At 52.1% G+C, this 26,586-nt stretch overlaps 1 protein-coding gene across 2 annotated transcripts; it reads left to right on the forward strand.

Moving 5' to 3' along the window:
* The first annotated feature begins 871 nt into the window (after positions 1-871).
* On the forward strand, positions 872-26,529 carry Rab40b (RAB40B, member RAS oncogene family). 2 transcript variants are annotated; one of them, XM_004861046.3, is made up of 6 exons: positions 872-1,147; positions 21,136-21,196; positions 23,462-23,522; positions 24,020-24,097; positions 24,825-25,047; positions 25,453-26,529. In XM_004861046.3, exons 1-6 carry the CDS (start codon positions 1,006-1,008, stop codon positions 25,722-25,724), a joined length of 837 nt encoding a protein of 278 aa, XP_004861103.2. In that variant the 5' UTR covers positions 872-1,005; the 3' UTR covers positions 25,725-26,529. The 2 variants fall into 2 exon arrangements, with proteins under 2 accessions (XP_004861103.2, XP_012933660.2); XM_013078206.3 differs by lacking the exon at positions 872-1,147 and adding an exon at positions 1,519-1,876.
* The last annotated feature ends 57 nt before the right edge of the window (positions 26,530-26,586 follow it).

The raw sequence follows: 26,586 nt of genomic DNA on the forward strand, positions 1-26,586 counted from the left end.
GGACCCGAGTTCAATCCCCGGTACCAAAAAAGAAAAGAGGGGGAAAAAAAGATCAATCAATAAGCAGGTGTTGTAAGCCAAAGTAGCATTACAAAGTAAACACTTTCTTAGGTCCAAACGAGTGCAAATAAGGCAGAGATAAAGTCTTGACTTCAAGGGGTTTTTTTAAATATTATTTTATCGGTACATTTTAGGTATACAATATAATGATATTCATCATTTACATAATTTACAGCACTTTTACATAATCTCTCTTGGTTCTTATTCAAGGTTTAAGAAGGAGCCCGGAGTAAGTGCTTCTGTATGGGAGAAGGCCGAAGCTCGCGGATCCCACGCTGTTCGCTACCCATCACGCGCACAGACACGCGTGGGCAAGCACCTACAGGCACCCAGACACGCACGCGCGGATGCACACAGGCGCACGCGCACAGAGGCAAGTTCTCGCGCTGGGGACCTGCTCGTAGCTGAGGCCGCGCGTTTGCGGACTGACCAGGCATCTCCTCGCCCTGTAGCCCAGCCGCGAAGCCTCCTTGGTGTGAGTGTGGAGGCCCCACGGTGCAACCTCTCTGCTCAGCTCAGGGAGCTAGTGCGTGGAGAGAGCCAGCGCACGCGGGAATGTAAACACCTGGCCCCGCCCTGATCGCCCCCTGTCCTCCCCGCTATTGGCTGAGGAAAAAGAGACCCTGCCCCCTTATCTTCTTTCCCCGCCTCTTCTCCGTCTGCGGGTCTCCATTGGCTGCAGTGACTGCGTCCTCTCCGGAGGCACTGGAAGACGCAGGCCCGGGTGCTGGGATGTGATTAAGATTGACGTGTATCTCAGCCAATGAACGTCTGCATCTACCCCAGCAACTACGGCCCACCAATGGTGAGGCAGTGGGCGGAGCGGGCTGCGGCTGACAGGCGCCTTGACCCGGTGGCGGACTGGGGTCCCGCGGTGCTGTGGGACCGCAGCCCTGTGCGTGTAGCCGGTGGGGCCGGCATGGGCTGGGGCGCCCGGCCTGCGCGATGAGTGCCCTGGGCAGCCCGGTGCGGGCCTATGACTTCCTGCTCAAGTTCCTGCTGGTGGGCGACAGCGACGTGGGCAAGGGCGAGATCCTGGCAAGCCTGCAAGACGGAGCGGCCGAGTCCCCGTACGGCCACCCGGCAGGTGAGAGTGGGGCCGGAGCTGGCGCCGGGGCCCGAGGCGTCAGACTGGGCTGGTCGGGCGTGCGGGGTCCGGGGAAGGCTGAGGGCGGGGACCTGGAGAGTACTTGGCGCGGGGCCGGGGCGCGGGCGGCCTCTCCCACGTGGGTCCGGCGGGCGGGCGGCGCGTCCTCCATCCGTCGCCGCGGTCTGCGCCCGCCCGGTGGAGCGAGCGGCCGGTCGGGGACTGGGTCTCCCCGTTCTGGGGGTGACTGCTGCCGGAGATCGCAGCCGCGCGGGTCTGGGGAGAGGACGCCGAGGGTGAGAGTCCCGGGGAGGAGCGGGGCTCCGTAGAGGGACAGGGGCAGCCGTGTGGGCAGTGCCCAAGGGGTGACAGAGGCGCAAAGACTAGTGCCCAAGGCCGCCTGCCTTGCTGCCCCACCGAGGGCTCCTGCCCTGATGGACGAGCATCCAGAGGAGGAGCCCTGTGGCCCTGCAGTCTAGCCAGGGTTGGGGAAGGACCCCAGGCCAAGGGCAGGGGACTGGGTTCTAGGCAGGTGAGGCCAGAGTGCGCCAGGCTCAAGGGCGTTGGGTAGGGCGTCCCCTACGCTTGAGTTTGAGAGCTGACACCCTGAAGAAGAACGAGGCAGGGGGTTCTCATCCTCCAAGAGCAAACAGAAGCTGTGCCTGTGCCGGATGGTGTGTTCGCCTCAGGGAAGTGCAAGGCTCTCCATCCGCCTCCCCAGCACAGGCGGTGAGTCCCGCTGCCTCTTTGCCCTCCCAGTTGCAGTAGAGGGGAAGCAATCTGGGTGTCCCCAGGCCCGTGTGGGGGGGGTAGTGATGGAGAGCAGGGGCCAAGTAGGTGAACTTGCTGTGAGGTGGGAGCCAGGCGGAGCACTGCTTCTGCTCAGCGGAAGGTGCGGGGCACCCTGCAAAGCCAAAGTCACTGCCGTAGGACTGCAGGGGGACTGTACGGGGCCAAAGGGGTGACTGGAAGAGAAAGCTGGTCTGCAAAGGGACTGCTGGGCAGGGATGGTGGAGCAGGGACAGAGAGAGGAGTTAGGACAGAGGTCTGGCCACAGGGTCCTCCAGGTGGGGGACGTGGGAGAGGAGCAGCTGGTCCTCAGGCTGCCACTGCAGAGCCACCTGGAGCCTTGGGAAAATGCAAATTCTGCTTCTGTGGGAATTCATTCTGTGGGAACAAGTGGGCCCAGATCCTGCACCTCCAGCTCCCCGGGCCAGTCTAGCACCGGCACAGGCCAGGAAGGCTCTGACACTGTGGTCCAGTGCTGCCTTCAGGTCTGTGTGGCTGTTTAGTTCATGTCAAGTGCCCAGTGGCTGCTGGTCCTGGACAACACACCCACAGACTTTCCCCTCCTGGCTGAGTTCTGCTGGACAGCAGCGCTGCCCTGAGGGCAGGGGCTGTGTCCACAGCCCTGTCCTCAGGGGCTGGCACTCAGTGAAGGTGGAGTCACGGTAGAGGTCTAGGAATAAGACTCTGGGGAAATATGGCCCAGGAAGGGCGTGGTGTGCTTCAGGGGAGCAGACCGTCAGATGCTTGAGTCCTGTCAGGCTGAAGTGAGGAGAGATGGGACAGCGGAGCCGTCCTTCTGGTGCTGGGAACAGGGCTCAGCGTGCTCTGTGGCGATGGTTTCTTTGTGTAACAGGCTCAACTGAGGGCTCCTAAAATCAGCTAGTTCCCACCCTTTCCTGAAGTCTTGCTCGACCCAGAGGGAGGATTTAGGTTAAAAAGACACTTTGCAGACCAGGGATTTAGCTCAGTGGGTCCACCACCTGTGGACCCGAGTTCAATCCCCGGTACCAAAAAAAAAAAAAGATACTTTGCACTGGGTGTGCTATGGACAGCGTGGCCTGAGGCACAGCAGAGAGCTGGCAGTGGATGTGCCCCTGTGGGCTTTTGATTTACCAACTCCTTTGCCAAGGGCTAAGGAAAAGAACTATGAAAAGCAGAAAGGAGTTGGGATCATTATTTTTCTAATAGAATGGCAGCTTTCACTGTGAGAACGGCTGGGTGCTCTGGTCTTGCACAGCGATCTGCAGCTTCACACTCCCCCTCCCCTGCACTCAGCGCCTGCTTCTGTAGCCCACGCTGCAGTCTTTTGCACTGCCAGGGTTTCTGGCACTCACTTCTGTGTGGCTGCTGTAATGCCCACGATTGGGTAGTATTAACTCAACATTTCAATGAAATCGGCACCTGCTGAGGTCCTCTTACCATGGCTCCCCCCCAGTTCTTTATTTTGCCACCCCTCCTAATTAGCTAGTTTTCGTCACCAGCTATTTCTGCAGGAAGGACTCAGAGCTTTCCCCAGTTTCTCCACTCAGAGAACATCTGCCCACTGTCTTTATCTCTGAACCGTGCTGGGAAGGGGGTCTTCCCTCAGCACCTGGCCAGTATTGTTCTTCTGACTCTAGGTTTAAATGTTACCATAGTGAAGCATCAGGCCAGCTGATATCTTTTCCTGTATGGGTGACTTGCCTTTTCTTCATCAATTTCTGAAGAATTTTTCTTTTGGGGGGGCACTCATATTTAGGGGGGTGCAAGGACTTTTTTTTTGGTACCAGGGATCGAACTCAGGACCTTGGGCTTGCAAGGCAGGTGGCAGAACTACTGAGCTAAATCCCCAGCCCTAGGTGCTCATATTTACTTAGCTTAACAAGACCCGCCTCAGAGTCACATGTTTTGTGTTAAACTTCTAGTACACTGTGTACTCTGAATTCCTAGGTACATCTGTTTTTCTAATTTCATAGGGATTTATTTTATGTCCTTAAAGTACCTTCTGTTGTTACATTTGTTGTCTTTACTTCAGGAATACCAGTTGTATGAGGTTTTTTGTTTTGTTTTGTTTTTTGGTACTGAGGATAGTGCTCAGAGCCTTGGGTTTTCGAGGCAGGAGCAGGCACCACTGAGCTACATCCCCAGCCCATATTAGTTTTCTTTTTGCTGCTGTGACAGATTACTATGATCTTAGTGACTTGAAAACAAGACAAGTTTCTTGTCTCATGGCTCGAGTCAGCAGCCTGGCCCAGTCCTGCCAGGGTGGAGGCAGCTGTGGACAGCACTGTGCTCCTGGCTAGGGCTCTAGGGAATTGTCTGCTTCTTGGCCTCCTCTAGCTCCTAAACCTCGCCTCCATGCCCTGCATTCCTTGGTTTTCACCCATTTCCATCTTCAGAGCCTGAGGTTTCTGGTCCCTCAGTCTCTCCTGCCGCCCCCTTCCACTTTGAAGGACCCCATGGCTGTATTGTCCCCAGCCAGACAACCCAGGACAACATTCCGTCAGCAACCTTAAATCACCTTTGCCCTCCCTTCTGCTACGGGAACCTCGTATGATTACAGATTCTAGGGGTTGGGATGTGGCATTTTGGGGGGTCCATTATTCTACCTGACACACCAGGCATCCTCATGTTGCACCATCTCTGCCTGTCTTCCACATCCATTCACTTCTCTCTGGCGCCTCTATTCATTTTTGTCTTTCTCTTCTGAGTTTCTTTCTTTGTTTTGTGGTACTGGGGATCGAACTCAGGACCTTGAGCTTGCGAGGCAGGCAGCACCACTGAGCTAAATCCCCGGTCCTCTCTTCTGAATTCCTGTGATCATCTTGTCATTCTTGTTGGTGGGAGTTTTGATTATAGTAAATTGTTTTCAGCTGTTTCTAATTTAGCTGTTCAGTTACGATGTTTTCATCTCCAAATTTTTCCTTAGTTTTCCAATTTTCCTTTTTTCAATTTCATTTCAATTAGAAAACTTTAAAGTCTCATTTTAAAACATCTCTTCTTTTCACTTGCATTTTATCAACTTAATATTTTTATTAATTTGATCTACTGTTGAAGCAATTAGAGTGAACTTTTTTCTGTTCCTTGGACTGTTTTCCTTTAGGTGAGGTCATGTCTCTTCTTTCCTCCCTTAGCTTTTCATTGATGTACGATGTGCGTATGGAAAAATAAATACATTGTAATTGCACATTGTAACCGGTGAACTTCCGCAAACCTAATTCACTGCATAGCCAGCATCTAGAGAAAGAACAGGTGCTCCACCAGCTTCCCAGAGCCTCCTTGTGCCCTACACCATTCTGTCCTCCAGGGTAGCCCTGTCCTGATCTCCAACAGAGGGGTCAGTCTGCAAGCTTATAGTGAACAGTACAGGATGTGCTCTTTTGTAGCTGCTTCTCTTGCTCCTTTCACATGTGAAGTCCCAGGCTGCTATTCTCACAGTGTATAAATCCCTTGTGTGACTATACCTTGGCTTGTTTGTCCATCCACCTGGGCATGTGAATTTGAGTGGTGTCCAGTTTCTGACTATTATGATTTCTTCTGCTATGAACGTGTCTTGTGTTTCTGTTAGAATACACCTAAGAATGAAAATGCTGAGTATTACACATATGTGTGGTGCGGAGGATGCAGCTCAATGGTGGAGTGTCATGGTTTATATCTAGATGTCCCCCCAAAGCCTCGTGCATTCACAGGTGGGGTTTGGGGGAGGTGATTGCATCATGGGGTTGTGATCCTCATCACTGGATCGGTCCCGGGATGAGTTCACTGCTAACTGTGATGTTGGGAGATGAAGCCTGGTGGGAGGAGCTGGTCACTGGGGGCGTAGCCTGGAAGGTTCTATCTCCCTCCTCCTCCCTTGATCACTCCTGCTTCCTGCTGCTCTGCCGTGAGCTGTTTCTCCTCTGCCATGTCACCAAGCCTTGGAGCCAGCCAACAGCCAACTATTGACTAAAATGTCTATAAACTGTGAGCTAAAATAAACCTTTCCTCCTTAGAGTTATGAGTGTAGGTTTTTGTGTCTCAGTGATGAGAAAGTAACTAAGATGTGGAGCAACACACACAAAAGAATAATGGGCATAGGTTGAGCTTTAGTGTATACTCCCAAAATGTGTTCTAGTTTGCACTCCTGCCCACAAGATATGGGAGTCCTGGTTTTTCATAATATCACCAACACTTGATATTTCCTTTCCTTTGCTTTTAAGCCATTCTGGAAAGTCTGTACCTTGAATTTGCATTTCTTTGATCATGAGTGAGATTGAACACCTTTGCATATATTTATTTGGATTTCCTCTTTTGTAAAATGTGTCTCTTATTTTTCTTCATTTATGCTGAATTTTTTTTTTTTTTTTTGTGGTACCGGGGCTCAAACTTGGGTCCTTGCGCTTGCGCAGCAGGCAGTGAAACCACTGAGCTAAATCCCCGGCCCTATATTGAATTTTTTAGTGATTAGAAGGAGTGTTTAAAATATATCCTGGATGTTGGCCTATATGGCCATTACCTTTTTGCTCCTTTAATAGTGTTTTTGGATAAACAATCAACTTTCACTTTAACACAAATTGCCAGTGTTTTATGGGTAGACCTGGGTTCTGTTTAGCAACTCTTTTCCTGCTCCAAGATAGGGAGGATGTTCACCTCTAAAGCTGTTCTACCTTTGACACTGCTGGCTCCCTTCCAGCTAGAGTATGGTATGGGGTAGGGATAGAAGACATTTTCCCCCCGTTGGCTGTCCACCATTGCATGTTGCACCAGAGAGGCCTTCCTCTGGTCTGAAGTGCTGGCCAGTGTATCAGTCAGCTTTCTGTTACTGTGGCAAATGTGGAGAATCGACTTATAAAGAGAAAAAGTTTCTTTGGGTCACAGCTTTGGAAGTTTCAGTTCCATGGTCCCTGATCCCCACTGCTCTAGGTCTGTGAGGAAGCCGCACCTCATGGCAGGAGCACGTGGTACAGCGGAGCCATAGCCTGCAGACCGGATGTGAGAGAGAAAAGGCAGAAGGGGCTGGGTTCCGCTCTCCCCTCCAGGGCAACCCGCATGCCCAGAGGGCCTCCCACCAATCCCCTCCTCTGAAGGTCTTCACTTCCCAGCAGCACCTCCCACTGGGCACCATGCCCTTGGCTCGTGGCCTCTGGGGACACTTGAGCATTGCCAACGGTCTGTCCTGAGCACTCTCCACCTAGCCCTGCTCAGGCAACTCTGCCTGGACCATCCCTTTGCATTCTCCCTCCTGGGCATCTCCTGTCCTTTAGACTGAGGTCGGAGGCCAGGGTCCTGGGTTCCAGACCTGCCTGGGGACCTTGCTGCCTGCCCCAGACCAGTGAAGGTGTCTTCCGCTCTCAGGGTGACACCACACATGCCGGCCCCTCCCAGGGTCCTTCATGCTGTCTGCAGGCAGGTCCTGGGGCAGCTCTTCCCCTGGACGCTCTGCTTCTCCCTGGCAGGAGTGGGAGGGAAAGGGGCACCATCCATGCTGGGGAGTGAGCGGCCGTGTGGACCCCACGTTTCTGCCTCTGCTTCTCTCTCACCTCCTCCAGCAGGGCTGGTGCTGCTTCCCCCCAGCCCTTCCTTCTCTGATTTCAGAGTTTTCTACTCTTTGGGAATCTCATTAGCGATGGTGGAGGGAGGTAGACTAAACAGATGCTGAATGCTACATCTCTTGCCTCCCCAAGAGGGAAGCAAAGAGACACACTATTTTCTCTGACTCCCTCCTGGCTATTTCTCCAGCTTCCTTGTCAGCAGGAAAATCCCAATCTTCCTTCTTCCCTGTTTCTTTTTTGCCAAGAGCTAATAATAACTCCCACTAACTGAGCGTATACAAGAATCATTTCATGAGACAGGCTATGTTGTCGGACCCAGAGAGGGAGAGTCATTCCCACAGTGCCACACAGCTTACGTGCAAGAGCCTGGATGTGGATGAGGAAGCTGGCTCTGGGCCCTGCTCCACTCCACCCTGCCCAGTCAGAGAAAGCTCCGGAGAGGCAGCCCTCTTCCCTGCCCTTGAGGGAGGGGAGGCGCCTTTGCTCAGTGTGAGCCAGCTGCCAGCTCCCTGCTCCCTCCACCTCTGACGAATGCTCCAGTGGGAGCCCTGTGCACACGCCCCCACCGGCTTCTGTTCTGCAGGCGGTGGTGGATTTGCTGATTTAGACAGTTACTCTGCTGGTTTCCCCTGGCAACCACTTTAAAATTTAAAACGTGATTTATAAAGTCATCAGTTTCAAGTGTGAGTGGTCCAGAGTCCCTGAGCCCAACCTGTGGTGCAGCCCTGTGGAGGGGCCCTGTGGAGGGTGTTCTAACTCTGCCTCCTGTAGTACTGCTTGAATAAGCGTCAAATTTATTTTATGTATGTATGTATGTATTTATGTATTTATTTATTTGAGACAGGGACTCACTCTGTAGTCCAAGCTGGCCTCAAACTCTGTGATCCTCCTGCCTCAGCCTCCCAAGTGCTGGGATCACAGGTATGTGCCACCACGCCCAGCTAACAGTAATATTTATTTGTTTGTTTGTTGTTTTGTTTTTTGGCACTGGGGATCGAACTCAGGACCTTGCGCTTGCGAGGCAGGAGCCAGGACCACTGAGCTAAATCCTTGGCCCTTAAACAGTAATATTTAAATGTACTGGGTTTCAAAAATTGGCAGCGTAGCCCAGTGGCAGAGTACTTGCCTAGGATTCATGAGGCCCTGGGTTCTATCCCTAGTACTACAAAAAAAGAAAAGAAAAGCTATCATAAATGCCTGTTTATTTGACGTAATAAACTGCACTTGGGTTGCATTTTCTTTCAGAAGCCCCCACTTCAGCCCACCTTCCTGCGTCCTGTGCAGACTCCCCTCTTTGGTGCTGGCCTTTGGCCCCTGCAGCTCCCCACCCAAGTCTCACCTGATTTTTGTTTTTTCTGGGGACTCGAGCATATGCATTTTGAGGGAACACAATTCAGTTCATAACACTCACCTTCTCTATAATGTAAGAACAAATCTTAATTTCAGAAAATTATTTACCAAGAATATTTTTCTACTCATTTCCATAAAATTGAGTATTCTATTAACTTCATAGAATCAAGGATTTTATGGAGTGCCTAGAATTTGGTAAAGGTTTACTTAGTAGGTGTCATAATCAAACTATTGTTTCATTAAATGCTGGTCTTTTTCAGAAGAATTTTTCAAAAAGTATAATATTCTAAATTAAAATTAGCAAAGCTTATTTTTGACACAGTGTGATCAAGACTTCTGATCTTGAGGTGTTGGATTATCCTAGTGATTTTCTCATGACTTTTGATTTGCTTTAGGTGTGTTAATGTTCACCAGACGTGCACCAAATTAAACTGATAATGCAATTTCTGGCATCACTCACTTTTTATCCAGAGCAAAACAACTTGGTTCTGTACTTAGTTCAAATCCTATTCATTTACAGAGGCAAAGATGGCTTTGCAAAATTTAATATGTATTCAAGCAGCTACCAAAATTAATTTCTTGGACTATGAGGTTGGCTCTGTTCTACTTCTGGTGCAGCTGTTGTGGGAGGAACCGTGTTCTGAGTCTTACAGGTTTCTCTGTTGCTTAGCTTGCTCTCCCCACCGCTTCTCTTCCCTGTCTCCCACTGTCTCACAGCATTTTCTTTTTTCTCTTTTGCTCAGTTCCTTGTCATCTTTAGCTGTGGAAGGGGGATTTAAATTTCCTCTCACCTGATTTTTAGTGGTGGTCAGGGAGGGTCTCAAGAAGGGCCCAGCTGGTCTCTCCTGGGCAGATGCCCACTCACCGCTTGCCTGTGCTCCCTGTGGCTGAGCTGCCTGCCAGCCTAGCAAAGGCCCTGCCCTAGCAGCCTCACCTGCAGGGAGAGGGAAGCAGCCCCAGGCATGAGCCGAGGGCTGCATCACCTGGGGTCAGCAGGTTGTCGGTTCTCCTCATATTGAGAGAGGTTTATTTATTTATTTACCTTTATTTCAAACTTTATTCCCAGGCTTCTTGAGCTTTATTAGCTGTAAAGTACAAATTGTGTACAAGAGAAACTCTAGAAGGGGCTCTTGTGTGCCAGGGCCTGGAACTTTAAAATAGTGGAGATCTGGGTCTTACCAAATTCATTAACAAAATAATTTTAAAGTGGTCATGTGGCAGACATAGTGGCATATGGCTGTGATCCCAGCACTCAGGAGGCTGAGGCAGGAAGATTGCCTCAAGGCCTGTCTCAAACACATGTACAAAATGGGCTCTGATACAGAACAGCAGCTCTCAGCAACTCTGGGTTTCCGTTCTCCCTCCAGCAGTGCCCTCAGCGCAGCTTCATTCTCAGGCTGCAGTCGCTGACTTTGGGGAGCCAGCCCTACCCTTTCAAATACTCTACATAGTAACGTGTGAGAGCACGTTAGGTAGACTATTCTTTTTTCTTTTTTGGTGTTTCGAGAAAAAGTCTCACTGTGTAGTCCAAGCTGGCCTCGACCTCGCTGTCTCTGCCTCCTGAGTGCTGGGATCACAGCCGTGCCCCACCATGTCCAGCTTTTCGGTGCTGAGGATTGAACCCAGGACCTCACGCAGCGTGCTGAGCAATCTGCTACACCCCACCCCATTTTTAAAAATTGTTCTTTTTGAGACAGGATCTTGCTAAGTTACCAAGGCTGACCTCAAACCTTACAATCCTCCTTCCTCAGCCTCCTGAGTGCTGGGATCACAGGCACATGTCCCCGTGCCCAGCTGAAATATTCTTTACACACTGCTATGGGCCAAATGCTCATGTCTCCCTGGAATTCATAAGTGGAAACTGGGCCCCAGCGTCATGGCATTAGGAGGTGGGGTCTTGTGGGGGTGATCAGGGTGTGGGGTGGAGGCCTCATGGATGGGATTAGTGCCTTAGACAGTAGGCCCCAGCAAGCTCCCTGCCCCTTCTACCAAGTGAAGACCGGGAAGCAGCCTTCACTGGACCCACACCTGCTAGAGCCTTCATCTTGGACTTCTAGACTACAAACTGTGCAAAATGGGTGTTTAGAAGCCACCTAGAATCTAGTATCTCATTATAGCAGCCCAAAGCGAGTAAGACACATCCATAATACATGATGCAATGGTGTGCACATGTGTCCATTCAGAAGTAGAAGTACACAGACACAGGGATCAGTTCTTTTGTTTTCATTTCTCTTTAAAGGCATGAGCTTTGGATGAGGTTTATCATGAAGAAGGATTTATTTCATTTTAATACAGTATTTTTAGTTTTGTCGACATGCAAGGAGATTCAGTAAACACAAAGCTACTTCTGTGGATCTTTCAGTTGTCTGGGTGGTTTTGTTTTTGTTGCAGCATGCTTTTCCTTTTGCAAGTATTACAATTACGTTTCCAACAAAACATCTTCGCAGTTTGTTTTTCCTAAGGTGGATTTGGCATTCGGTGCCAGAGTCCTAAGGGCATTTTTGTATAGCTGAGGATTCCATCCTGGCACCCATTGGTCGCCTATGATTGGGGTCGCTTTGTGAGAGGAGCCTTCCGGTGGCTTCTATCCTGAGCCCTGGGTGGCAGAGAGGTGACATTGATGTGCTCCCAGGACAGTGTGACGGAGACGCTAGGAGCCCCGCATGTGGAGGGGCCCAGCACGGTTCAACCCAGAGCCCTGTAGTCAGCCAGGGCCAGGGCTGGGATCACATCGGGCCCGGGCCCCAGGAGCCTGGCTTGGCTTCTCCACCTTCTGGGTGCCCGTCCTTCCCCACACTGTCCACTCTCTGTCCCGTCCTGGAGGGAGCCCCACAGAGCCTCGGGGAGAGAGTGACTGGAGCCACCACCATGATGCTGGCTTTTCGGGGCAAAATGAGTCTCAATCTGTGTGTGTGAGTCATGCATTCTGATCTCCTGCAGCAGATAACTAAGTACCCTTCCCAAATGGTACTTTGCGTCAACTGGTGCGTTTGTGCTGTGACTCGTGACAGGATTGGCATTTGTTTGGTTAAAAATAAGAAGAAAACAAATTTATAGAGGAAGAACCATAAATATCCATATTAAACTCTAGTTGACCCTGATACAGAGGCTATTAACTGATACACAGGAAAAAACTACATTGGTTAGTGTGAAGAATACAGAATTTTCTCTTAGGTTAATAGGGTCTGGTCTCCCTAGAGATAAAATGCGTTCCTTCTGAGCAGCTGCTGTACTCAGCGCTGTGGTTTGGTGGCGTTGGGTTGGTCAGGCTGGCATGGGAGGAGCTTGCAAAGCAGCCTCTGCTCTCTGATGCCCGCCCTGGACAGGGCGGCCAGGGGTGGGAAGTGGGTGCCAAGAGTGGTCCCCGGTCGGCCACGGGATGTACTCACTCTCCGGGCTGTTCGAGGAGGGGCACTGACCGTGCACCGTGGCAAGAGAAGCAGGTTCTCCCCCCGCCCCGTGCTCCAGGCAGAGTCCAGGGTTACGGTGGGGTCCTGGGGAGGGGCCTTCCTGGCCACTTCTTCTGGAGGGCTGTTGCCTCGGTGTTGCAGCATGATGGCATCACTCTTGTTTCGGTCCCCGCTGTCACATGGCTGTGCTCCCTGGGTATCTGTGTCTCCGGTCCTTCTGAGGACCAGGCAGGACGCCAGGCCCCTGCCGTCCACTGTGACCCGTGTTAACTTGGCACATCTTGAAAGACCCTATTTCCAAATGAGGTCACTCTCTGCGGTTTCAGGTGAACCTGAATTTGGGGGCCTTTTCTTATGTTAGTTGTTGACTGGGCCCCAGAGTGGACCCCAGCAGCCCCAGAGGCAGGCATGAGGTTCAGGCCTCCCAGGCTGGCTGTGCCCAAGGCCCCAGGGGGCTGAGCTCACCCTGCTGCTGCCCAGGCTCCACCGGGTGCTCACAGAGCCGCTTCCCTGTGCTCTGGGTTGGCAGCTTTGTCCCCTGTGTATGGGGTGACGTGTGGCTCATATTTTTAGCTAATTTGTCCTTGGGCATCATTTTCTAAATTACAAAGAAGAAAAATAAACAGGATAGTCATTTTTATCTGCTGCTGTTAATCTTATTTTCTTTCTAGCAGTTACCATTGCCACCTGTTCAGTAATAGTCCAAATTATACATAAAGACAGCCATACACACACTTGCATAAGTACACATTTTACCCCTTAATCACAATTGTAGAGTTTTTGTTTCCTTTAAAGCTTGAAGAACATTACCAAAAATTGAAAGAAATTATATTTTAGAATAAAGGCTATGTCAGATTCACATGGATAATGTTAAAAGCACACATACTGGGGCTGGGGATTTAGCTCAGTGGTTCCGCCGCCTGCCTCGAGAGTGCAAGGTCCCGAGTTAGATCCCCGGTACAAAAAGCACACATACTGTGGTGTTCCCGCCACGTGGAGAGACTGCATGTAGATCAGGTACCAAGGAAACACCTGGAACACCACAGTGGCCTCTGTGCTCTGACACCGAACATGAATTACTTGGTTTCAAATAAGCTTTCCTATATGCATCTTTTTGCCTCCAGCAGTGACGGGGGTCACGCCCCCCATTGCGAGCCCCCCCAAGTCTGCCCAGCAAGCGTAGCCGCCTGTGAGGAGGTGGGAAGAGGGTGGCGGCTGGCCTGCAGTGTTGCTCTCACTCGGCGCTGGCGCTCGGAGCCCCTCTGCCCGTCCCGCCCGCAGGCGACAGTCTATTCAACAAGGGAGCTCGGGGCTGGGTGTGCCTGGGTCCGGAGGGGTCACTGTGCTTTGCCCAAGGATGCGTCCCTGTGTGGAGGTGACCCTGGGAGAGACCCAGGCCCTGCTGTGGGGTCCAGGGACACCAGGGCCTTCGGGAGACAGGTCGCTGATGCTCCGAGAGCTGGTGCTCAGCGGGACAAGCCCCTCAGCTGTGCCAGGCCCGTCTGAGCAGGCAGGGGCCAGCCTCCTTCCCTTCCTCGTCCCAGGCCTGGCCCTCTCTGCGGTTCAGTGTTCTGAGGTCCTGGCATCATTCAGGCTAATGGAAAATGTGGCTCCCTGTTGCAGCTGCTCCCGAAGCTCAGGGTGTTCACCCTGTGCTGTCCTCCAGAGCCCCTCCGCTTCCTGTGAGCTTGGGCACCGTGAGCCCCCATCCTTCCTCATGTTCCATCCTGGTCCCTGCTGCTCCGGAGCTGGATCCCAGCAAGGCCGGCCTGCGCCTGAGGCACGCAACACCGTGGGCGTTCTGTATATTTAGAACAGGATGCTGCTGAAAATAGAGCTCGGCTTCCCTCACCAGCTCGCCAGAAATGAGTGGCACATCCCAGGTAGGCAGCAGTGGAGGACTGAGCCACAGTGGACGGTGGACCTCAGGAACTGGCGGGAGCAAACTGGAGCCCACACGGGCGCTCTCTGGTATTGTGAAGACCACGCACTTCAGAATCAAGGGTGAGCAGGCTGTGGTACAGCATGTCACACTGCCCACACCAAGTGTAGCACACACAGTGTTGTGCAGCCCTCATGGCCATCGACTTTCAGAACATTCTCCTCAGCCCCACAAGGGAACTCAGCACCATTCCACGCTGTGCTCTGCCTCCACAACCACTAGTCCAGCTTCTGGTACTTTTACTCATCATGAGACCTTTCTCAAAAGCTAGGGACACGGAGATGAGCGTGTTGCAAATTAAATGTAATCAATATTTGCACCGTAAAGCGATCCTCTCCTGTGAAGGGCATGGTCACGTCTGCTCAGGCGTGGAAAAAGAATTAAGCAGGTGGTGGAGGAGTCAAAATAGATTACTACGTTATTTGTTCATCTGGAGGACGTAAAAGTGTAGAGAACAGCTTGGCATTTGATTTTTCCTTTTTTTTTCTTTAGAAGGTTAAATTTATATCTTTTACTGTCCCTGTTGTTCTGACTCACTCGTCAGAAGCTTCCTCTGAATTTTTATCACGTGTGCATATGTGTGTGTGAGATACTGGCATTGAACCCAGGCCCTTCCTGCAGAACTGCATAAAATACATTTTTTAATTTTGAGACTGAGCCTTTGAAAGTGGCTGAGTCACCCAGGCTGAGCTCCAGCTTCTGATCCTCCTGCCTCAGCCTCTCAGAGTGCTGGGATGACAGGCGTGGGCACCATGCCCAGCTGCATTTCTGTCATACTTTGATGGACAGAGTTCTAGGTAGTTAGGTGCAGTGGGTTTCAATCCTGCCTTCTGATCCTAACACTGATACCACTTGTGTCAAAAGTGTCAGCTTCCCATGAGTCCAAATATAAGGCAACCAGAGAAGAAATACAATCAAGTAAATGGGAAGACAACATCAAGAGAACGCTATAGAGAATAAAACAAAATGGTTCAGTAAATAAACTCATCAAAGCCAACTTTTGTAGAGGTTAGATTTGAATGGCTGTACAAGGAGGTGGCCTGGGAGCGCCTCTGTGACGCGTACAACCATGTTTGTCGGTATCTGTGGAACAACCCGGATTTTGGAAAAATGGACTTGTGGCTGCTCCCTGGTCCTGGCATCCAGGCCCTGTGGGCCATTGCTGAGGTGTTTGGGTTAGAGTGGGTCTGAAACCGCAGGTGCATCTTTCCTGGCATTGGGGCCTGGCAGGAGCCAGTGTCCCAGGGAGAGGGGACCCTGGCTCCCTCAACGGCGGTGCCATCCACCCCGGAAGCCCAGAGCATGGGGGCTGTCAGCCAACAGAGCTGTCCAGGGCTCCTTGGGCCTTAGGATGACGACAAGGGACGCACACCAGGGAAAGGCCCTGGAGAGCACCAGCCAGGCAGCCTCCACCTGCCCAGGACTTCCCTCAGGGGCCTGGGTTGAATCCCTTTTTCCCTGTGAGGATGGAAAGCCATTCGTTGGTTTTGATGATTTCTTAATAAGCTGAGAAGTGTTCGGTTACAAAGAAGGTCTGATAACTGGGGGCCTGGAGCAGATTCAGATTTGAAATCAGATATTAACTCAGATGGTTGAACATTAAATTTTTCTATATCTTTTAGAAAATGGATTCCAGAAACGTTAAAAAGCAATACCAGAGGGCATAGGTGCCAGAAATGCCAGTACAAATGTCCAAAAAGCACCACTTAAGTGTTCAAACACAAGCCATGCATCATGCCTCAGTAGTCAGAGGTTCATAGCACTTCCTAGACGGGAAACATTGAACAGAACATTAATTTTTTTTTTCGGTACTGGGGATCGAACTCAGGACCTTGCACTTGTGAGGCAGGTGCAGTGCCACTGAGCTAAATCCCCGGCCCTACATTAACTTTTTTAAAATTAAAAGCCTCCCAGACCTAAGATCCCAGATTCCTGGGGACAGCGCACAGCCGAGAACCCACCAGAAAGTGAGACATAACTCCTCACAGTGATATGGGGAGGACACCACCAAGGGCTGAGTGCTCTTCACAGAGGGTGGGGTACCCTTGTGGGACCTGGGGCCTGGGGAGTGGGAGCTGGAGGAAGTGGCTGGTGACTGGGCCTGGAAGTCCTCAGGACCTGCGGGTCCCAGAGGGGTCACCCCACTGCCAGCCGGCTCCAGGGCAACAGTGCTTATTCAAGCTTTATCTCCCTTCTCTACCTGCCACAGACTGAATTTCTGTGTCCCCCAAAGCCTTGGACATCCAGCCTCCAGAACTGTGAGCAGTGGATTTCTGTAGTTTAGAAGCTGTGTAGTTGATGGTGTCTTTGTTATGGCAGCCCAAACACAAGAGACTCCACCCTCCGTCCCTTGCCCTGCCCCAAATTCTTGATTATAGGACTAAAGGGAGGTGGTATGTGAGTGGATTGCACTGCTGGGCAGAGGGGACTCTGGGGAGGGCTCTAGGGAGATGCATCGATGACAGGTCCCTTCCAGCTAGCGCAAAGCTGCGGCGAGAGCCACTCTGGGAGTGGTGACTCAGCAGAGCTGTTGGTTTGGTTTTTTTTTTGGTACCGGGGATGGATCTCGGGTCCTTGGTTGTTTACGCAGCAGGCGGCGAAACCACTGAGCTAAATCACTGGCCACAGCAGAGGTGTTTTATGGGGCACGGCCTCCTGGAGAAGTCCCAGAGTTCAGTTTTGGTCGTGGTGGTTAATAATTGAAATGGTATTTATTTATTTATTTATTGCAGTACTAGGGATTGATCCTGGGACCTTCTCACTGAGCTCCATCCCCAGCCCTTTTGTATTTTTTATTTTGAGACAGAGTCTTGCGAAGTTGTCCAGGCTGGGCTTCAACTTGTGATCCTTCTGCCTCAGCCTGCCAGGTGGGATTACAGGTGTGTGCTCCACCACAACTGGCTCAAGTCAGATTTTCTTTTAGATTCTTGATCACTCCTGGTGCAGTTCTGGGATATGGGAGTCACTGTGCTTTGCTTTGGGAAGATGTTAAAATACATCTTTTGCAGCTTTCCCCAGATTTGGGGCCAGACGTTTGGTATCTCCAGTTACTATGCTTTGAGGATTTCTTATCAAACAGGACATTTGTGGTGTACAAAAACAAAAAAATTAAAGTAGCTCGAGCCAATAGGAGTCTATTTCCTCATACACCTGGGAGTGGAAGGCAGGTCATGTTTCAGGCACGGCTGTGTCCTGGTACTGACCAGGGCCACCAGGCTTCTCCGATGTTCTCCCCTGACCTCCTCCCTGCATGCTTCCTGCCTCTGCTCTCCTGCATTCAGCCAGTTTTCACATCTGTTCTTTCCACCTGGCGAGGAAGCTGGCCAGTGAGTCCAGACTGCATGGCTGACGCCAGTTGTGGTGCCAACGCAGTGCAGGGACGAGGACACCCTCTCCCACCATCCAGCTCGACCTCCAGCATGCTCAGATCATTAAGTTTTCTGCTGTGTCCAGTTTTTGTCAGCCTGACACTGGTCCAGGAAGAGTCACGCCAGGACCAGAGACAGAAATTCATGAAGGATCAATCGGGGAACAGGAAAGGTCTTGGAAATTGATAACATGATGGCAGAGGAGAAAATCTCAAAGAACGGATAAAAGATAGAACTGAGACCATTTCCCAGAGTACAGACAGAGAGAGACAGAGAAAGAGAGCAAGAGAAGAAAACTCAGGGACAAACTCAGGGCTTAACATCTTGTTAGCAAAACCCCAGATGGAGAAAACAGATAACTCGAGAAAGTTCCCTAAATGTCTCCAGATCAAAGCGGTCACCAAGGGATCAGCACAGCAAGGAAGGGGCCTGTGCTGCGCATCAGGAGCCAGGAACCTTCAGAGTGCCAGGAGCAGAGAGAAGACTGTGCTGGCCGGGAGGAAAACAGATTGCATTCAAAGGACCAAGAGCCAGGTGGACCCTGACATAGCAGGAGCTCGGGGACAAGGCCACACATTTCTGAAGAAGTGTTTCCCCGTCTGAACCTGATGAACCGAGAGTCAGAACAAGCTAAAGACACTTTCAGACATGCAGAGGTTCAAGAACTGTCTTCCATGCACCCTTCTCAGAAGGGAAAGGAGCCCAAGAGGGGACTGTGGAAGCCCACGGCAATTCTGCTCCAGTCTAGATGGCAGAGCTAGATGATTCCGAGAGATTTGAATAATCCAGAGACAAATGGGCGACTTAGTGAGGAATGGGAGAAAACTGAGCAGGTAAACCAGGAGGTCATTGTTACCCAGCTACAACCTTTGGTTTAAAAAGGTTGTGATGGTGCACACCTGCAATGGTGCACACCTTTGGTTTAAAAAGGTTGTGATGGTGCACACCTGTAACCCCAGCACTGGAAGGCTGAGGCGAGAGGGGCAAGCTCAGTGTGAGTGACTTAGTGAGACCCTCAGAGTAAAAAAATAAAATTATGAAGGACTGAGGCTGTAGCTCAGGGTGAAGGCCCTGGGTCCAATCCCCAATAACACACACAGGTTGTATATAAAGTAAAAAAAAAAAAAAGCATGACATAGAATATTGCACAGCTGTAGAAATGTTTCTTCATAACAGTGTAAAACTGAATTAGCTAACATAGCAACATGGCTACTCTGTGCGTGCGTGTGTGTGTGTGTGTGTGTGTGTGTGTGTGTGTGAGAGAGAGAGAGAGAGAGAGAGAGAGAGAGAGAGAATGAATTAGAGTTAGAGGTGTGGTTATGAGGTTATGTCAGTGAAAGATATTACATTTTCACCTCCATAGTGGGAAGTCAATTCATGCCCAATGCTGAAAAGTTGGGAATTAGGAATATAAGATGCTGTTTACAGATTTGGAGATACAGGGCTAGGGATTTAGCTCAGTGGCACCGTGCCTGCCTCACAAGCGGAAGGTCCTGAGTTCCATCCCCGTACCCCAAAACAAATTTGGAGGTACATAGCAAAATAAATGATTTTAAAAGATGACACTGAGGAAAGGAGCACTGGGGAGGGATGGCTATGGCTTGCCATATTGCGTGTTGAATCTCAGAGAATGAGGTGGAACAGGTGCCCACATGATTCCTTTTTTTTTTTTTTTTTTTGGTACCAGGGATGGAACTCAGGACCTTGCGCTTGCGCAGCAGGTGGTGGCACCACTGAGCTAAATCCCCGGCCCACCCCCATGATTTTTATGAAAGTGGAAACCAAGCACAGTTTTTGTTTGTTTTGTTTTTCTGGTAGCGGGGATGGAACTCAGGACCTTGTGCCTGTGAGGCAGGCGCAGTGCCACTGAGCTACATTCCACCAAGCACAGTTTTAAAACTCATAGAGGACTGAGATCACTCACAACCATTTCTTTTATTAAAACTTGTTGCCCTGTTTGGTGGGTTAATGATGGGGACATGTTCTGAGAACTGTGTCGTGAGCAGATGTCATCGTGTGGGGCATGGCAGGGCTGGGGACGGGATCTTACGGGGTCTCCACCTGTCCCCTGGCCCTTGCTGAGCAAAGTCATCCTCCAAGTGCGCGACCGCAGGAGGACATTTGTGGGCAGAGGAGCCAGTCTGGCGTGGGCAGGGTGGGTCTCAGGAGGGACGGCAGGGTAAGTTCTCCAGCCTGAGTGGGAATCTGGCTGGCTGTGGACAGACAAGGCTGATCTCCAGCTTCAGGTACAGTGCTACCTCTGTTCATGAACTCCGTTCTCTCCACGATTCTGGTAGCAAACCAAGTTGGACAAGAATCAGATCTAATTCAGTGGGCTGGTTCGATGTTGACCTCATGGGGAAATTTGATTCAAGTCTTGTCCAGTTAGGTTTTCAACTAGAATCACAGAGAGAACTGAGTTCATGAACAAGGGTACAGCTGATCCCAAGCATGTTTATTCATTGCCTCAGGGAGACAGGGAAAAATCTTTAGTTATCCAAGGAAAGATAAATATTTCCAAAATTAACTTTGCGGTGGTAAAGTGAGCAGATCTGTGCCCCGTTCATCTCCTGTGTGTGTTTCACTCTGCCTACTGCAGAATAGCACTGGCACTCGACAGTCACTCTGAGAACTAACTCAGTGAGTCTGAAGCACAGTGACCAGGCCCTTGGTGGTTTAGCCAGCTCAGGCCACAGTCCTGGGACAGCAGATCTTCCCTCGGAGGGCTAGGAGGGGTTTCTGCTTCTGTGAGATTTTCTTCTGTGTGCTCACCCATCCCTCTGCAAGCCGCACCAATACCGTTTGACCTGAGAGAAATGGAGAAGGCCAGTGTGGCCATGCCGACCACTACGGTGGTGAGGGCGGTGTAGGATGCTGAGAATGCTCCATCAGCTCCCAGGCTAGGACAGAGACAAAGGGCAAGATGAGAGGCAGAGGCAGAGGGAGAGACAGAGACAGAGACAGAAAGAAGTGGAAGGTGAGCACTCGGGAATGGCACAGAGCCGAGGACTCCCTTCCTGCCTTATTTGACGTCTCTGTGTCTGCTTCACCTTCCTAGGGCGACACTTGGGGGACGTGGTCTGTGCTCCCAGAACTGCTGTTTTAGCCCTGTTCCCTTGGAAACAGCTAAGCCAGATCATCAAGGGCAGTGTGGGCAGCAGTAGGTGGGAAGGAGCTATACCCTGAGAGCTGCAGGACCCAGCTGGCTGCAGCCCTGCAGCAAACCTGCCAGTGACCAGGTCAAGCAGGACATCTGCATGGACACAGAGTGGTTCATGGGAGCAGAGGGTTTGCATCGCCCTTTGGGGTGACCTTTGGGGTGACTGTGTGCCCCCTCTGCCAGTGGCCCAGGCAGTCCAACCTGCAGGCCCCAGGTGGGGAGGCCTGGTGCTGGCTGGTGGTGGCCAGTGATGTCCGGATCTGCACGGAGGGCAGGGGACAGCTGGCGGTGGGGGCGAATCTGGGGAGCTAAACAGAAAAGCTCTTGTCCAGCTGCCTTGTGAACCTCGAGAAGCCCTGCCACAAACGAGAGCCCTGAACCCAGTGGGCTCTTGTGGAAGGTGACTGGGGAGTCCCTCATAGCCAGCCCACACCTAAGGAGTGCCCACCCCTTTCCCAGGGATCGACCACAAGACCACGACCATCCTGCTAGATGGGCGACGGGTGAAGCTGCAGCTATGGTGAGTCAGGGCCCCTGTCCCAGAGGTGCTGACCCCTCCGCAGGGACCTGACCCATTCTCCCAGCCTGAGCTGTGGCTTCCCCGAAGGATGGCAGTGGCTCGGTGGTCAGGGCCCTGGGCCCGTGAACGATCGTAACAGTGGGACTTGGGCAGACCTGGCACAGGCCCTCCTCACCACCCTGGCCACCTGTGTCCGCCTCTTCTTCAGTCCCCGCTGTCTCCACCTCCTGTGGACTTCCCTCAGGAGGCCAGATCTGGTCCCCCAAGTCTCCCAGAGTCTCAGGGGCCTCCACCGTGCTCAGAACCAGCCTAGGGCCCTGCATGACCTCAAGGCCACTCCTCTACGCTGCCAGCTGCAGGCTGTCTCCACGCTGACTCCTGTGGACAGCTGCACTCCTACTCGGCACCCCCTGGTTTGTCCCTCTCCCCCACCCCTGCCTAAGAGCTGGCCTCTGCCGGCCCACCCACCCTCCCAGGGCCGGACACCTGTGGAAGGGGCTGGGGCTCAGCTCACAGCTGTCACTCACAGCAGGGCTGGAGTGGGGTGCAGGGACTGCTCTCTCTGGCCTCCACTCCGGCTTCCTTTATCCCGCCATCCCCTTGTATGCAGACTTCCCAGCAGCTTGCACGTGGGGAAAGCCCACATCTCAGGTTCTGCCGTGGCTGGTCCTTGAATTATTGATTGATCTGCTTCTCAGGAAATGAGGACCTCATTTTCCTGACTGTGGCAATGGGCAGTGCCCGTGACCCCTGCTGGGTGCCAGGCCCTCCAGGGTGTCAGAGGTGGTCCCCAACCACAGGTGACACATAGCAAAAACAGCAAAACTGCCTCCCTTGCTGCTCACCGTGGACACACCCCGTGTGCATGGCCAGCCCGCAGATGCTGGGACTCCTCATCCTCGAGAACCCCCACTGATGTGGGCGATACCTACACGCGCAGATGTGAGTTGACATTGCCTGCAGAGAAGACTCCAGGAGACAGTGCCCACTGCCGCAGATGTCAGATGGAGAGTCCGAGGGGTTTCTTTCCAGGTCCTTGGCTTCCCAAACAAAGAAGTGGACCAGACCTATAGAAAAGGCAGCAGAAGTGTATGTTTATAGAAGGCAGAAAAGAAGTGCGCTCTGCAGAGTAAGTGCAGGCTGGTGAAGAGGCTCACAGCAGCCTGAGGATAAGAGGAACAGACCTCGTCTGTCTAAAATCCCTGGGCTGCCTCTCTTTTGTGTCAGTAAGGCACTGGGAAAGCTGCCCTATCCGACACTCACTGTGTCACGGCTATAGGAAGAGTCCTATCAGAAACTAACATGTGAGCGAAGCGTCAGAAATAGTGTCTCTTTTTTGTTTTTTTGGTACTGGGGATCCAACTCAGGACCTTGTGCTTTTGCTTTCCAGGCAGGCGAGGTGCCACTGAGCTAAATCCCTGGCCCGGGAATGGTGTCTTCTGACTGGCTGTGCCCGCGTGCACAATGCAGGACTTCAAAGAGCACCTTTGACTGGTTCCCTGTGCAGGGTGCCAGCGTCACTGTTTAGGCGTGTCCCTCCCCCGTGCAGTCTCACAGCCCCACAGTGACCCTTGGCAGGAGCCCTTCTCCCCCAGCACTGTCCTGGAGCGTGCTCTGGTCTCCTGGCACAGGCACCCAGGTGTGTGTGTCCCCTGCAGGGCTGATGCCTGGACAGGTCCGGTACCCGTCATCTCGGGGATGCTCCGGGGCAGGTGTCACACGTGCTGCTCTTAATGTAACTGGAAGCCCAGGGTCATGCCCGGTCTTTGCTCTATTTCTTGCCCAGTGTTATCTCCAGTTAAACCAAATTTTAGAAACCTACATTAGATTTATTTATGTGTCTGAGAATCGTGTTAAAACACATCACTATTTTTTCTAGTCTTACTTTCAAAATAACAGAAAAGAGAACAAAGCTGGGCATGGTAGCACACATCTATAATCCCAGCACTTGGGAGGCTGAGGCAGGGGGATTGCTGCAAGTTTGAGGCTGGCCTGGATTACATAGCAAGACCCTGTCTAAAAAAAAAAAAAAAAGAAAGAAAAGAAAAAGAAAATAAAGCAAGAAAAAGAGAATGAGCCCAGTGGGACATTCCAGCATCCGGTAGCTCCGAGAGAGGTAGATGGTTTTGCTGGGATCTTGGGCTGGCCACATATCAGCCACCAACAACCACTGTGAAAGGTGCTTGCTGTGGCTCCCAGGTTTGTGGACCTGGTTGTCAGGCAGGAGCAGTGATCTCTCCTAACGGTCTCCAACATCTTTTCCAGGGACACATCGGGGCAGGGAAGATTCTGTACCATATTCCGCTCCTACTCCAGGGGTGCACAGGTAACGCAGGTCCTTGAGCCTAAAGATCGCAGTGCGTGTGAATGATGACGTGTGCCAGCACCTGGCCAACTGTCCTCTCCAGTGGATGACCAGGGGCTGAAGCAGATGGGCTGATGTGTAAATTGGTGATGTCCAAGAGCATTTGGTGACAGGCGTCTCAGTGTCAGCGACGTGTGTGTGTGTCTGAGCATGTGTGTGCACATATGTGCATGTCTGCGTATGAGCCACCTGTGCCCACCCATGTGGGGGTCCACTCCTCGTGACCCTGCACTTCCCCACATTCCACGCCCATGATCCCTAGCTCACCTTGACATTAGAAGGATGATCAGTGAATTTATGAAACGTCACTGAGAATGACGATACACCCCCTACATCGGGTAGATGAAATTACACACTGAGAGTAAGTAAAGTAGTCAGCCAGCATGTCACACCCACGTGACCAGGGCCAGGCGCCTGCCTGTGTGTCCCCAGTGCTGAGTCTGTGCCTTCTCCCGCAGGGTGTGATCCTGGTCTACGACATTGCAAACCGCTGGTCCTTTGATGGCATCAACCGATGGATTAAGGAGATTGATGAGGTACAGTATGGGGACCTGGGCCTGCTTCCCTTGGGCTTGGGAGGACGCTGACTAGGGACTTGGTTCTGGGCATGCGTGCCAGGCTGAGGTTGGAGCTTCAGCATTGCAAGGTGCAGCATCTTGGAGCTGCATGCCCAGAGAGCCCTCCGGCCCAGGAATCCGCTCCAGACAGGGCAGACAGGGCCCCAGCAGCTCGGGGTCAGGACCAGCAGTGGGCTGCTTGGCTTCCTGCAGCGGTTGGAGGGCTGACAGGCAGAAGGCTGTGTGGGCCCCGGAGTGGTCAGGGTGAAGTCTACTGGGGCTGCTGTGACAAACATGCACAAACGAGGTGTCTCTCAGTTCTGGAGGGCAGAAACCAAAAATCCAGGTGCCAGCAGGGCCATGTTCCCTCCCAGAGTTGCAGAGGAAGATCCTCTCGCAGCTCTTGAGGCTGCAGCAGTCCTGAGCATCCCTTGGCTTGTGAATACATCCCTCCAAGGAACCTCCGCTGTCACTCAGCTCCACCTGTCCTGCGTGTCCTACCCTTATGGACGAGGACACCAGTCACTACAGTGCCCCTGCCCCATGCCCAGTTCAGCATGGCTTCATCTCTGATTACATCTGCAAAGATGCCCTTGGTGAATAAGGCCCTCTTCTGGGGTTCGGGGTAGCCATGGATCTGGGGGTATGCTGTTCAGCTCCGTACACGACAGCCTCAACCAGGTAACCCCCAGCCGACTCCCCACAGCACGCACCTGGTGTGCCCCGGATCCTGGTGGGGAACCGCCTGCATCTGGCATTCAAGCGGCAGGTGCCCACCGAGCAGGCCCGTGCCTATGCCGAGCGCCTGGGTGTGACCTTCTTCGAGATCAGCCCACTGTGCGATTTCAACGTCACAGAGTCCTTCACAGAGCTGGCCAGAATCGTGCTGCTGCGGCACGGCATGGACAGGCTCTGGAGGCCCAGCAAGGGTAGGTGGGTGGCCCCGGGGATGGGAGCTACACCCATGGGGTGGGAGTTGTCCTGCAGCCTACAGGACCCATCTCAAGGCTTCTGTGGCTCCTCTCAAAAAGTGAAAGTGGGGCTGGGGATGTGGCTCAGTGGCACCGCGCCTGCCTCGCAAGCGCAAGGTCCAGAGTTTGATCCCAGGTACTGAAAAAAAAAAAGTGAATGTGTTTGACTCGGGAGGAACAGTTATTATGGCTCAGAGAGAACACTCAGAAGAGTTGCTGCACCCACCTTGGGCAGAGGTGGAGGCACGTGGGTTGAGAGTTCAGTCCCGGGAGGGGGAAGCCCTGCCTGGGGTGCCCCTTGTGGCCAGCCCTGGGTGGGCAGGAACAGCAGCAGCTCAGCGTGGTTCTCTCCTCCCTCCCAAGTCCTGAGCTTGCAGGACCTGTGCTGCCGTGCCGTGGTGTCCTGCACACCCGTGCACCTGGTGGACAAGCTTCCGCTGCCCCTGGCCCTACGGAGCCACCTCAAGTCCTTCTCGATGGCCAATGGCCTGAACGCCAGGATGATGCATGGCCGCTCCTACTCCCTCACAGCCAGCACCCCGCACAAGAGGACCAGCCTGCGCAAGGCCAAGACTGCCCGCGCGCCGCAGAGCCCACCGGGAAACTGCGCCGGAAGCAGCTGCAAGGTCTCCTAGGGAGATGGCAGAGAGCGGAGTGCCTTTCCAGAGAAGCCGCGGGCCCTGCACCGGGGTGGGGGGGGGCCTGAGCCTGGCCAGGCTCAGGACGCAGCTTTGCCTCTCCGGCCACGCTGCTGGCTGGGCTGAGTGTGGCCAGTGGGCAGTACAGACACCTGCTCGGTGTGACTGACATTTCCACACGGTGTGCATGCAGCTCTTGTTCTCGACTTGTGTTTCTAAAGGGAAAGTTAGCGCCCTGCTCAGCTCTCGGTAACGTGAAATTCTGAATGCTACTTTTGTCACTATTTGCAGTGCAATTTTTTCCTTAAAATTACTGTTTTTATGAGACAGACAAGGTATGTAGGGAGTACACATTCAAGGGAGTTTGAGAAGCAATGACGGTGAGATCATCCAGCATTGTTGCTCTTACAGGAGGGGCTGTTTTGTAAACCTTTTTAACGTCAAAGCACCTATTTATAAAATGCTGCAGAGGGACAGAGATGACGTACAACAGATCTGTCCGGTTAGGGTAGGAAATGCATTTGATAACGTTTTTGCTATGTTGTTTACTACATTTTGGGATCAATAAGTGATTTCTATGCATATTTTTCTGTAAACCTACATCTTTTTTGTACAATGTGTTCTACAAGTTATGAAGCTACAGGAAGAAAATGCCAAAGATATCTCTTGTGATACTGAATATAGTCAACGCAGTTCCAACAGTTCGGCAAGGAGAAAGCTGTTTCAGTAAAGAATGAAGTAAAAACACTACTATTTTAGGACTGTTTCTCAACAATAAAGCGTATACCTGTTCCTCTTGGTAGCAGTGCAGGCTGGCCCTTTCTAGCTCTAGGTATTCTATAGCCTTTTTGTTCATCTG

This window comes from Heterocephalus glaber, unplaced genomic scaffold (genome assembly GCF_053883595.1).
Source record: "Heterocephalus glaber isolate CG9 unplaced genomic scaffold, H.glaber_assembly_v1.0 deba00000937, whole genome shotgun sequence".
NCBI lineage: Eukaryota > Metazoa > Chordata > Mammalia > Rodentia > Bathyergidae > Heterocephalus > Heterocephalus glaber.

Excerpts from the sequence above, each read along its gene's own strand:
- Rab40b (XM_004861046.3), top strand. The coding sequence starts at position 1,006 with ATGAGTGCCCTGGGCAGCCCGGTGCGGGCCTATGACTTCCTGCTCAAG. Across the intron at positions 24,098-24,824 it reads GGATTAAGGAGATTGATGAG|CACGCACCTGGTGTGCCCCG; the intron begins GTACAGTATGGG and ends GACTCCCCACAG. Across the intron at positions 25,048-25,452 it reads GCTCTGGAGGCCCAGCAAGG|TCCTGAGCTTGCAGGACCTG; the intron begins GTAGGTGGGTGG and ends CTCCCTCCCAAG.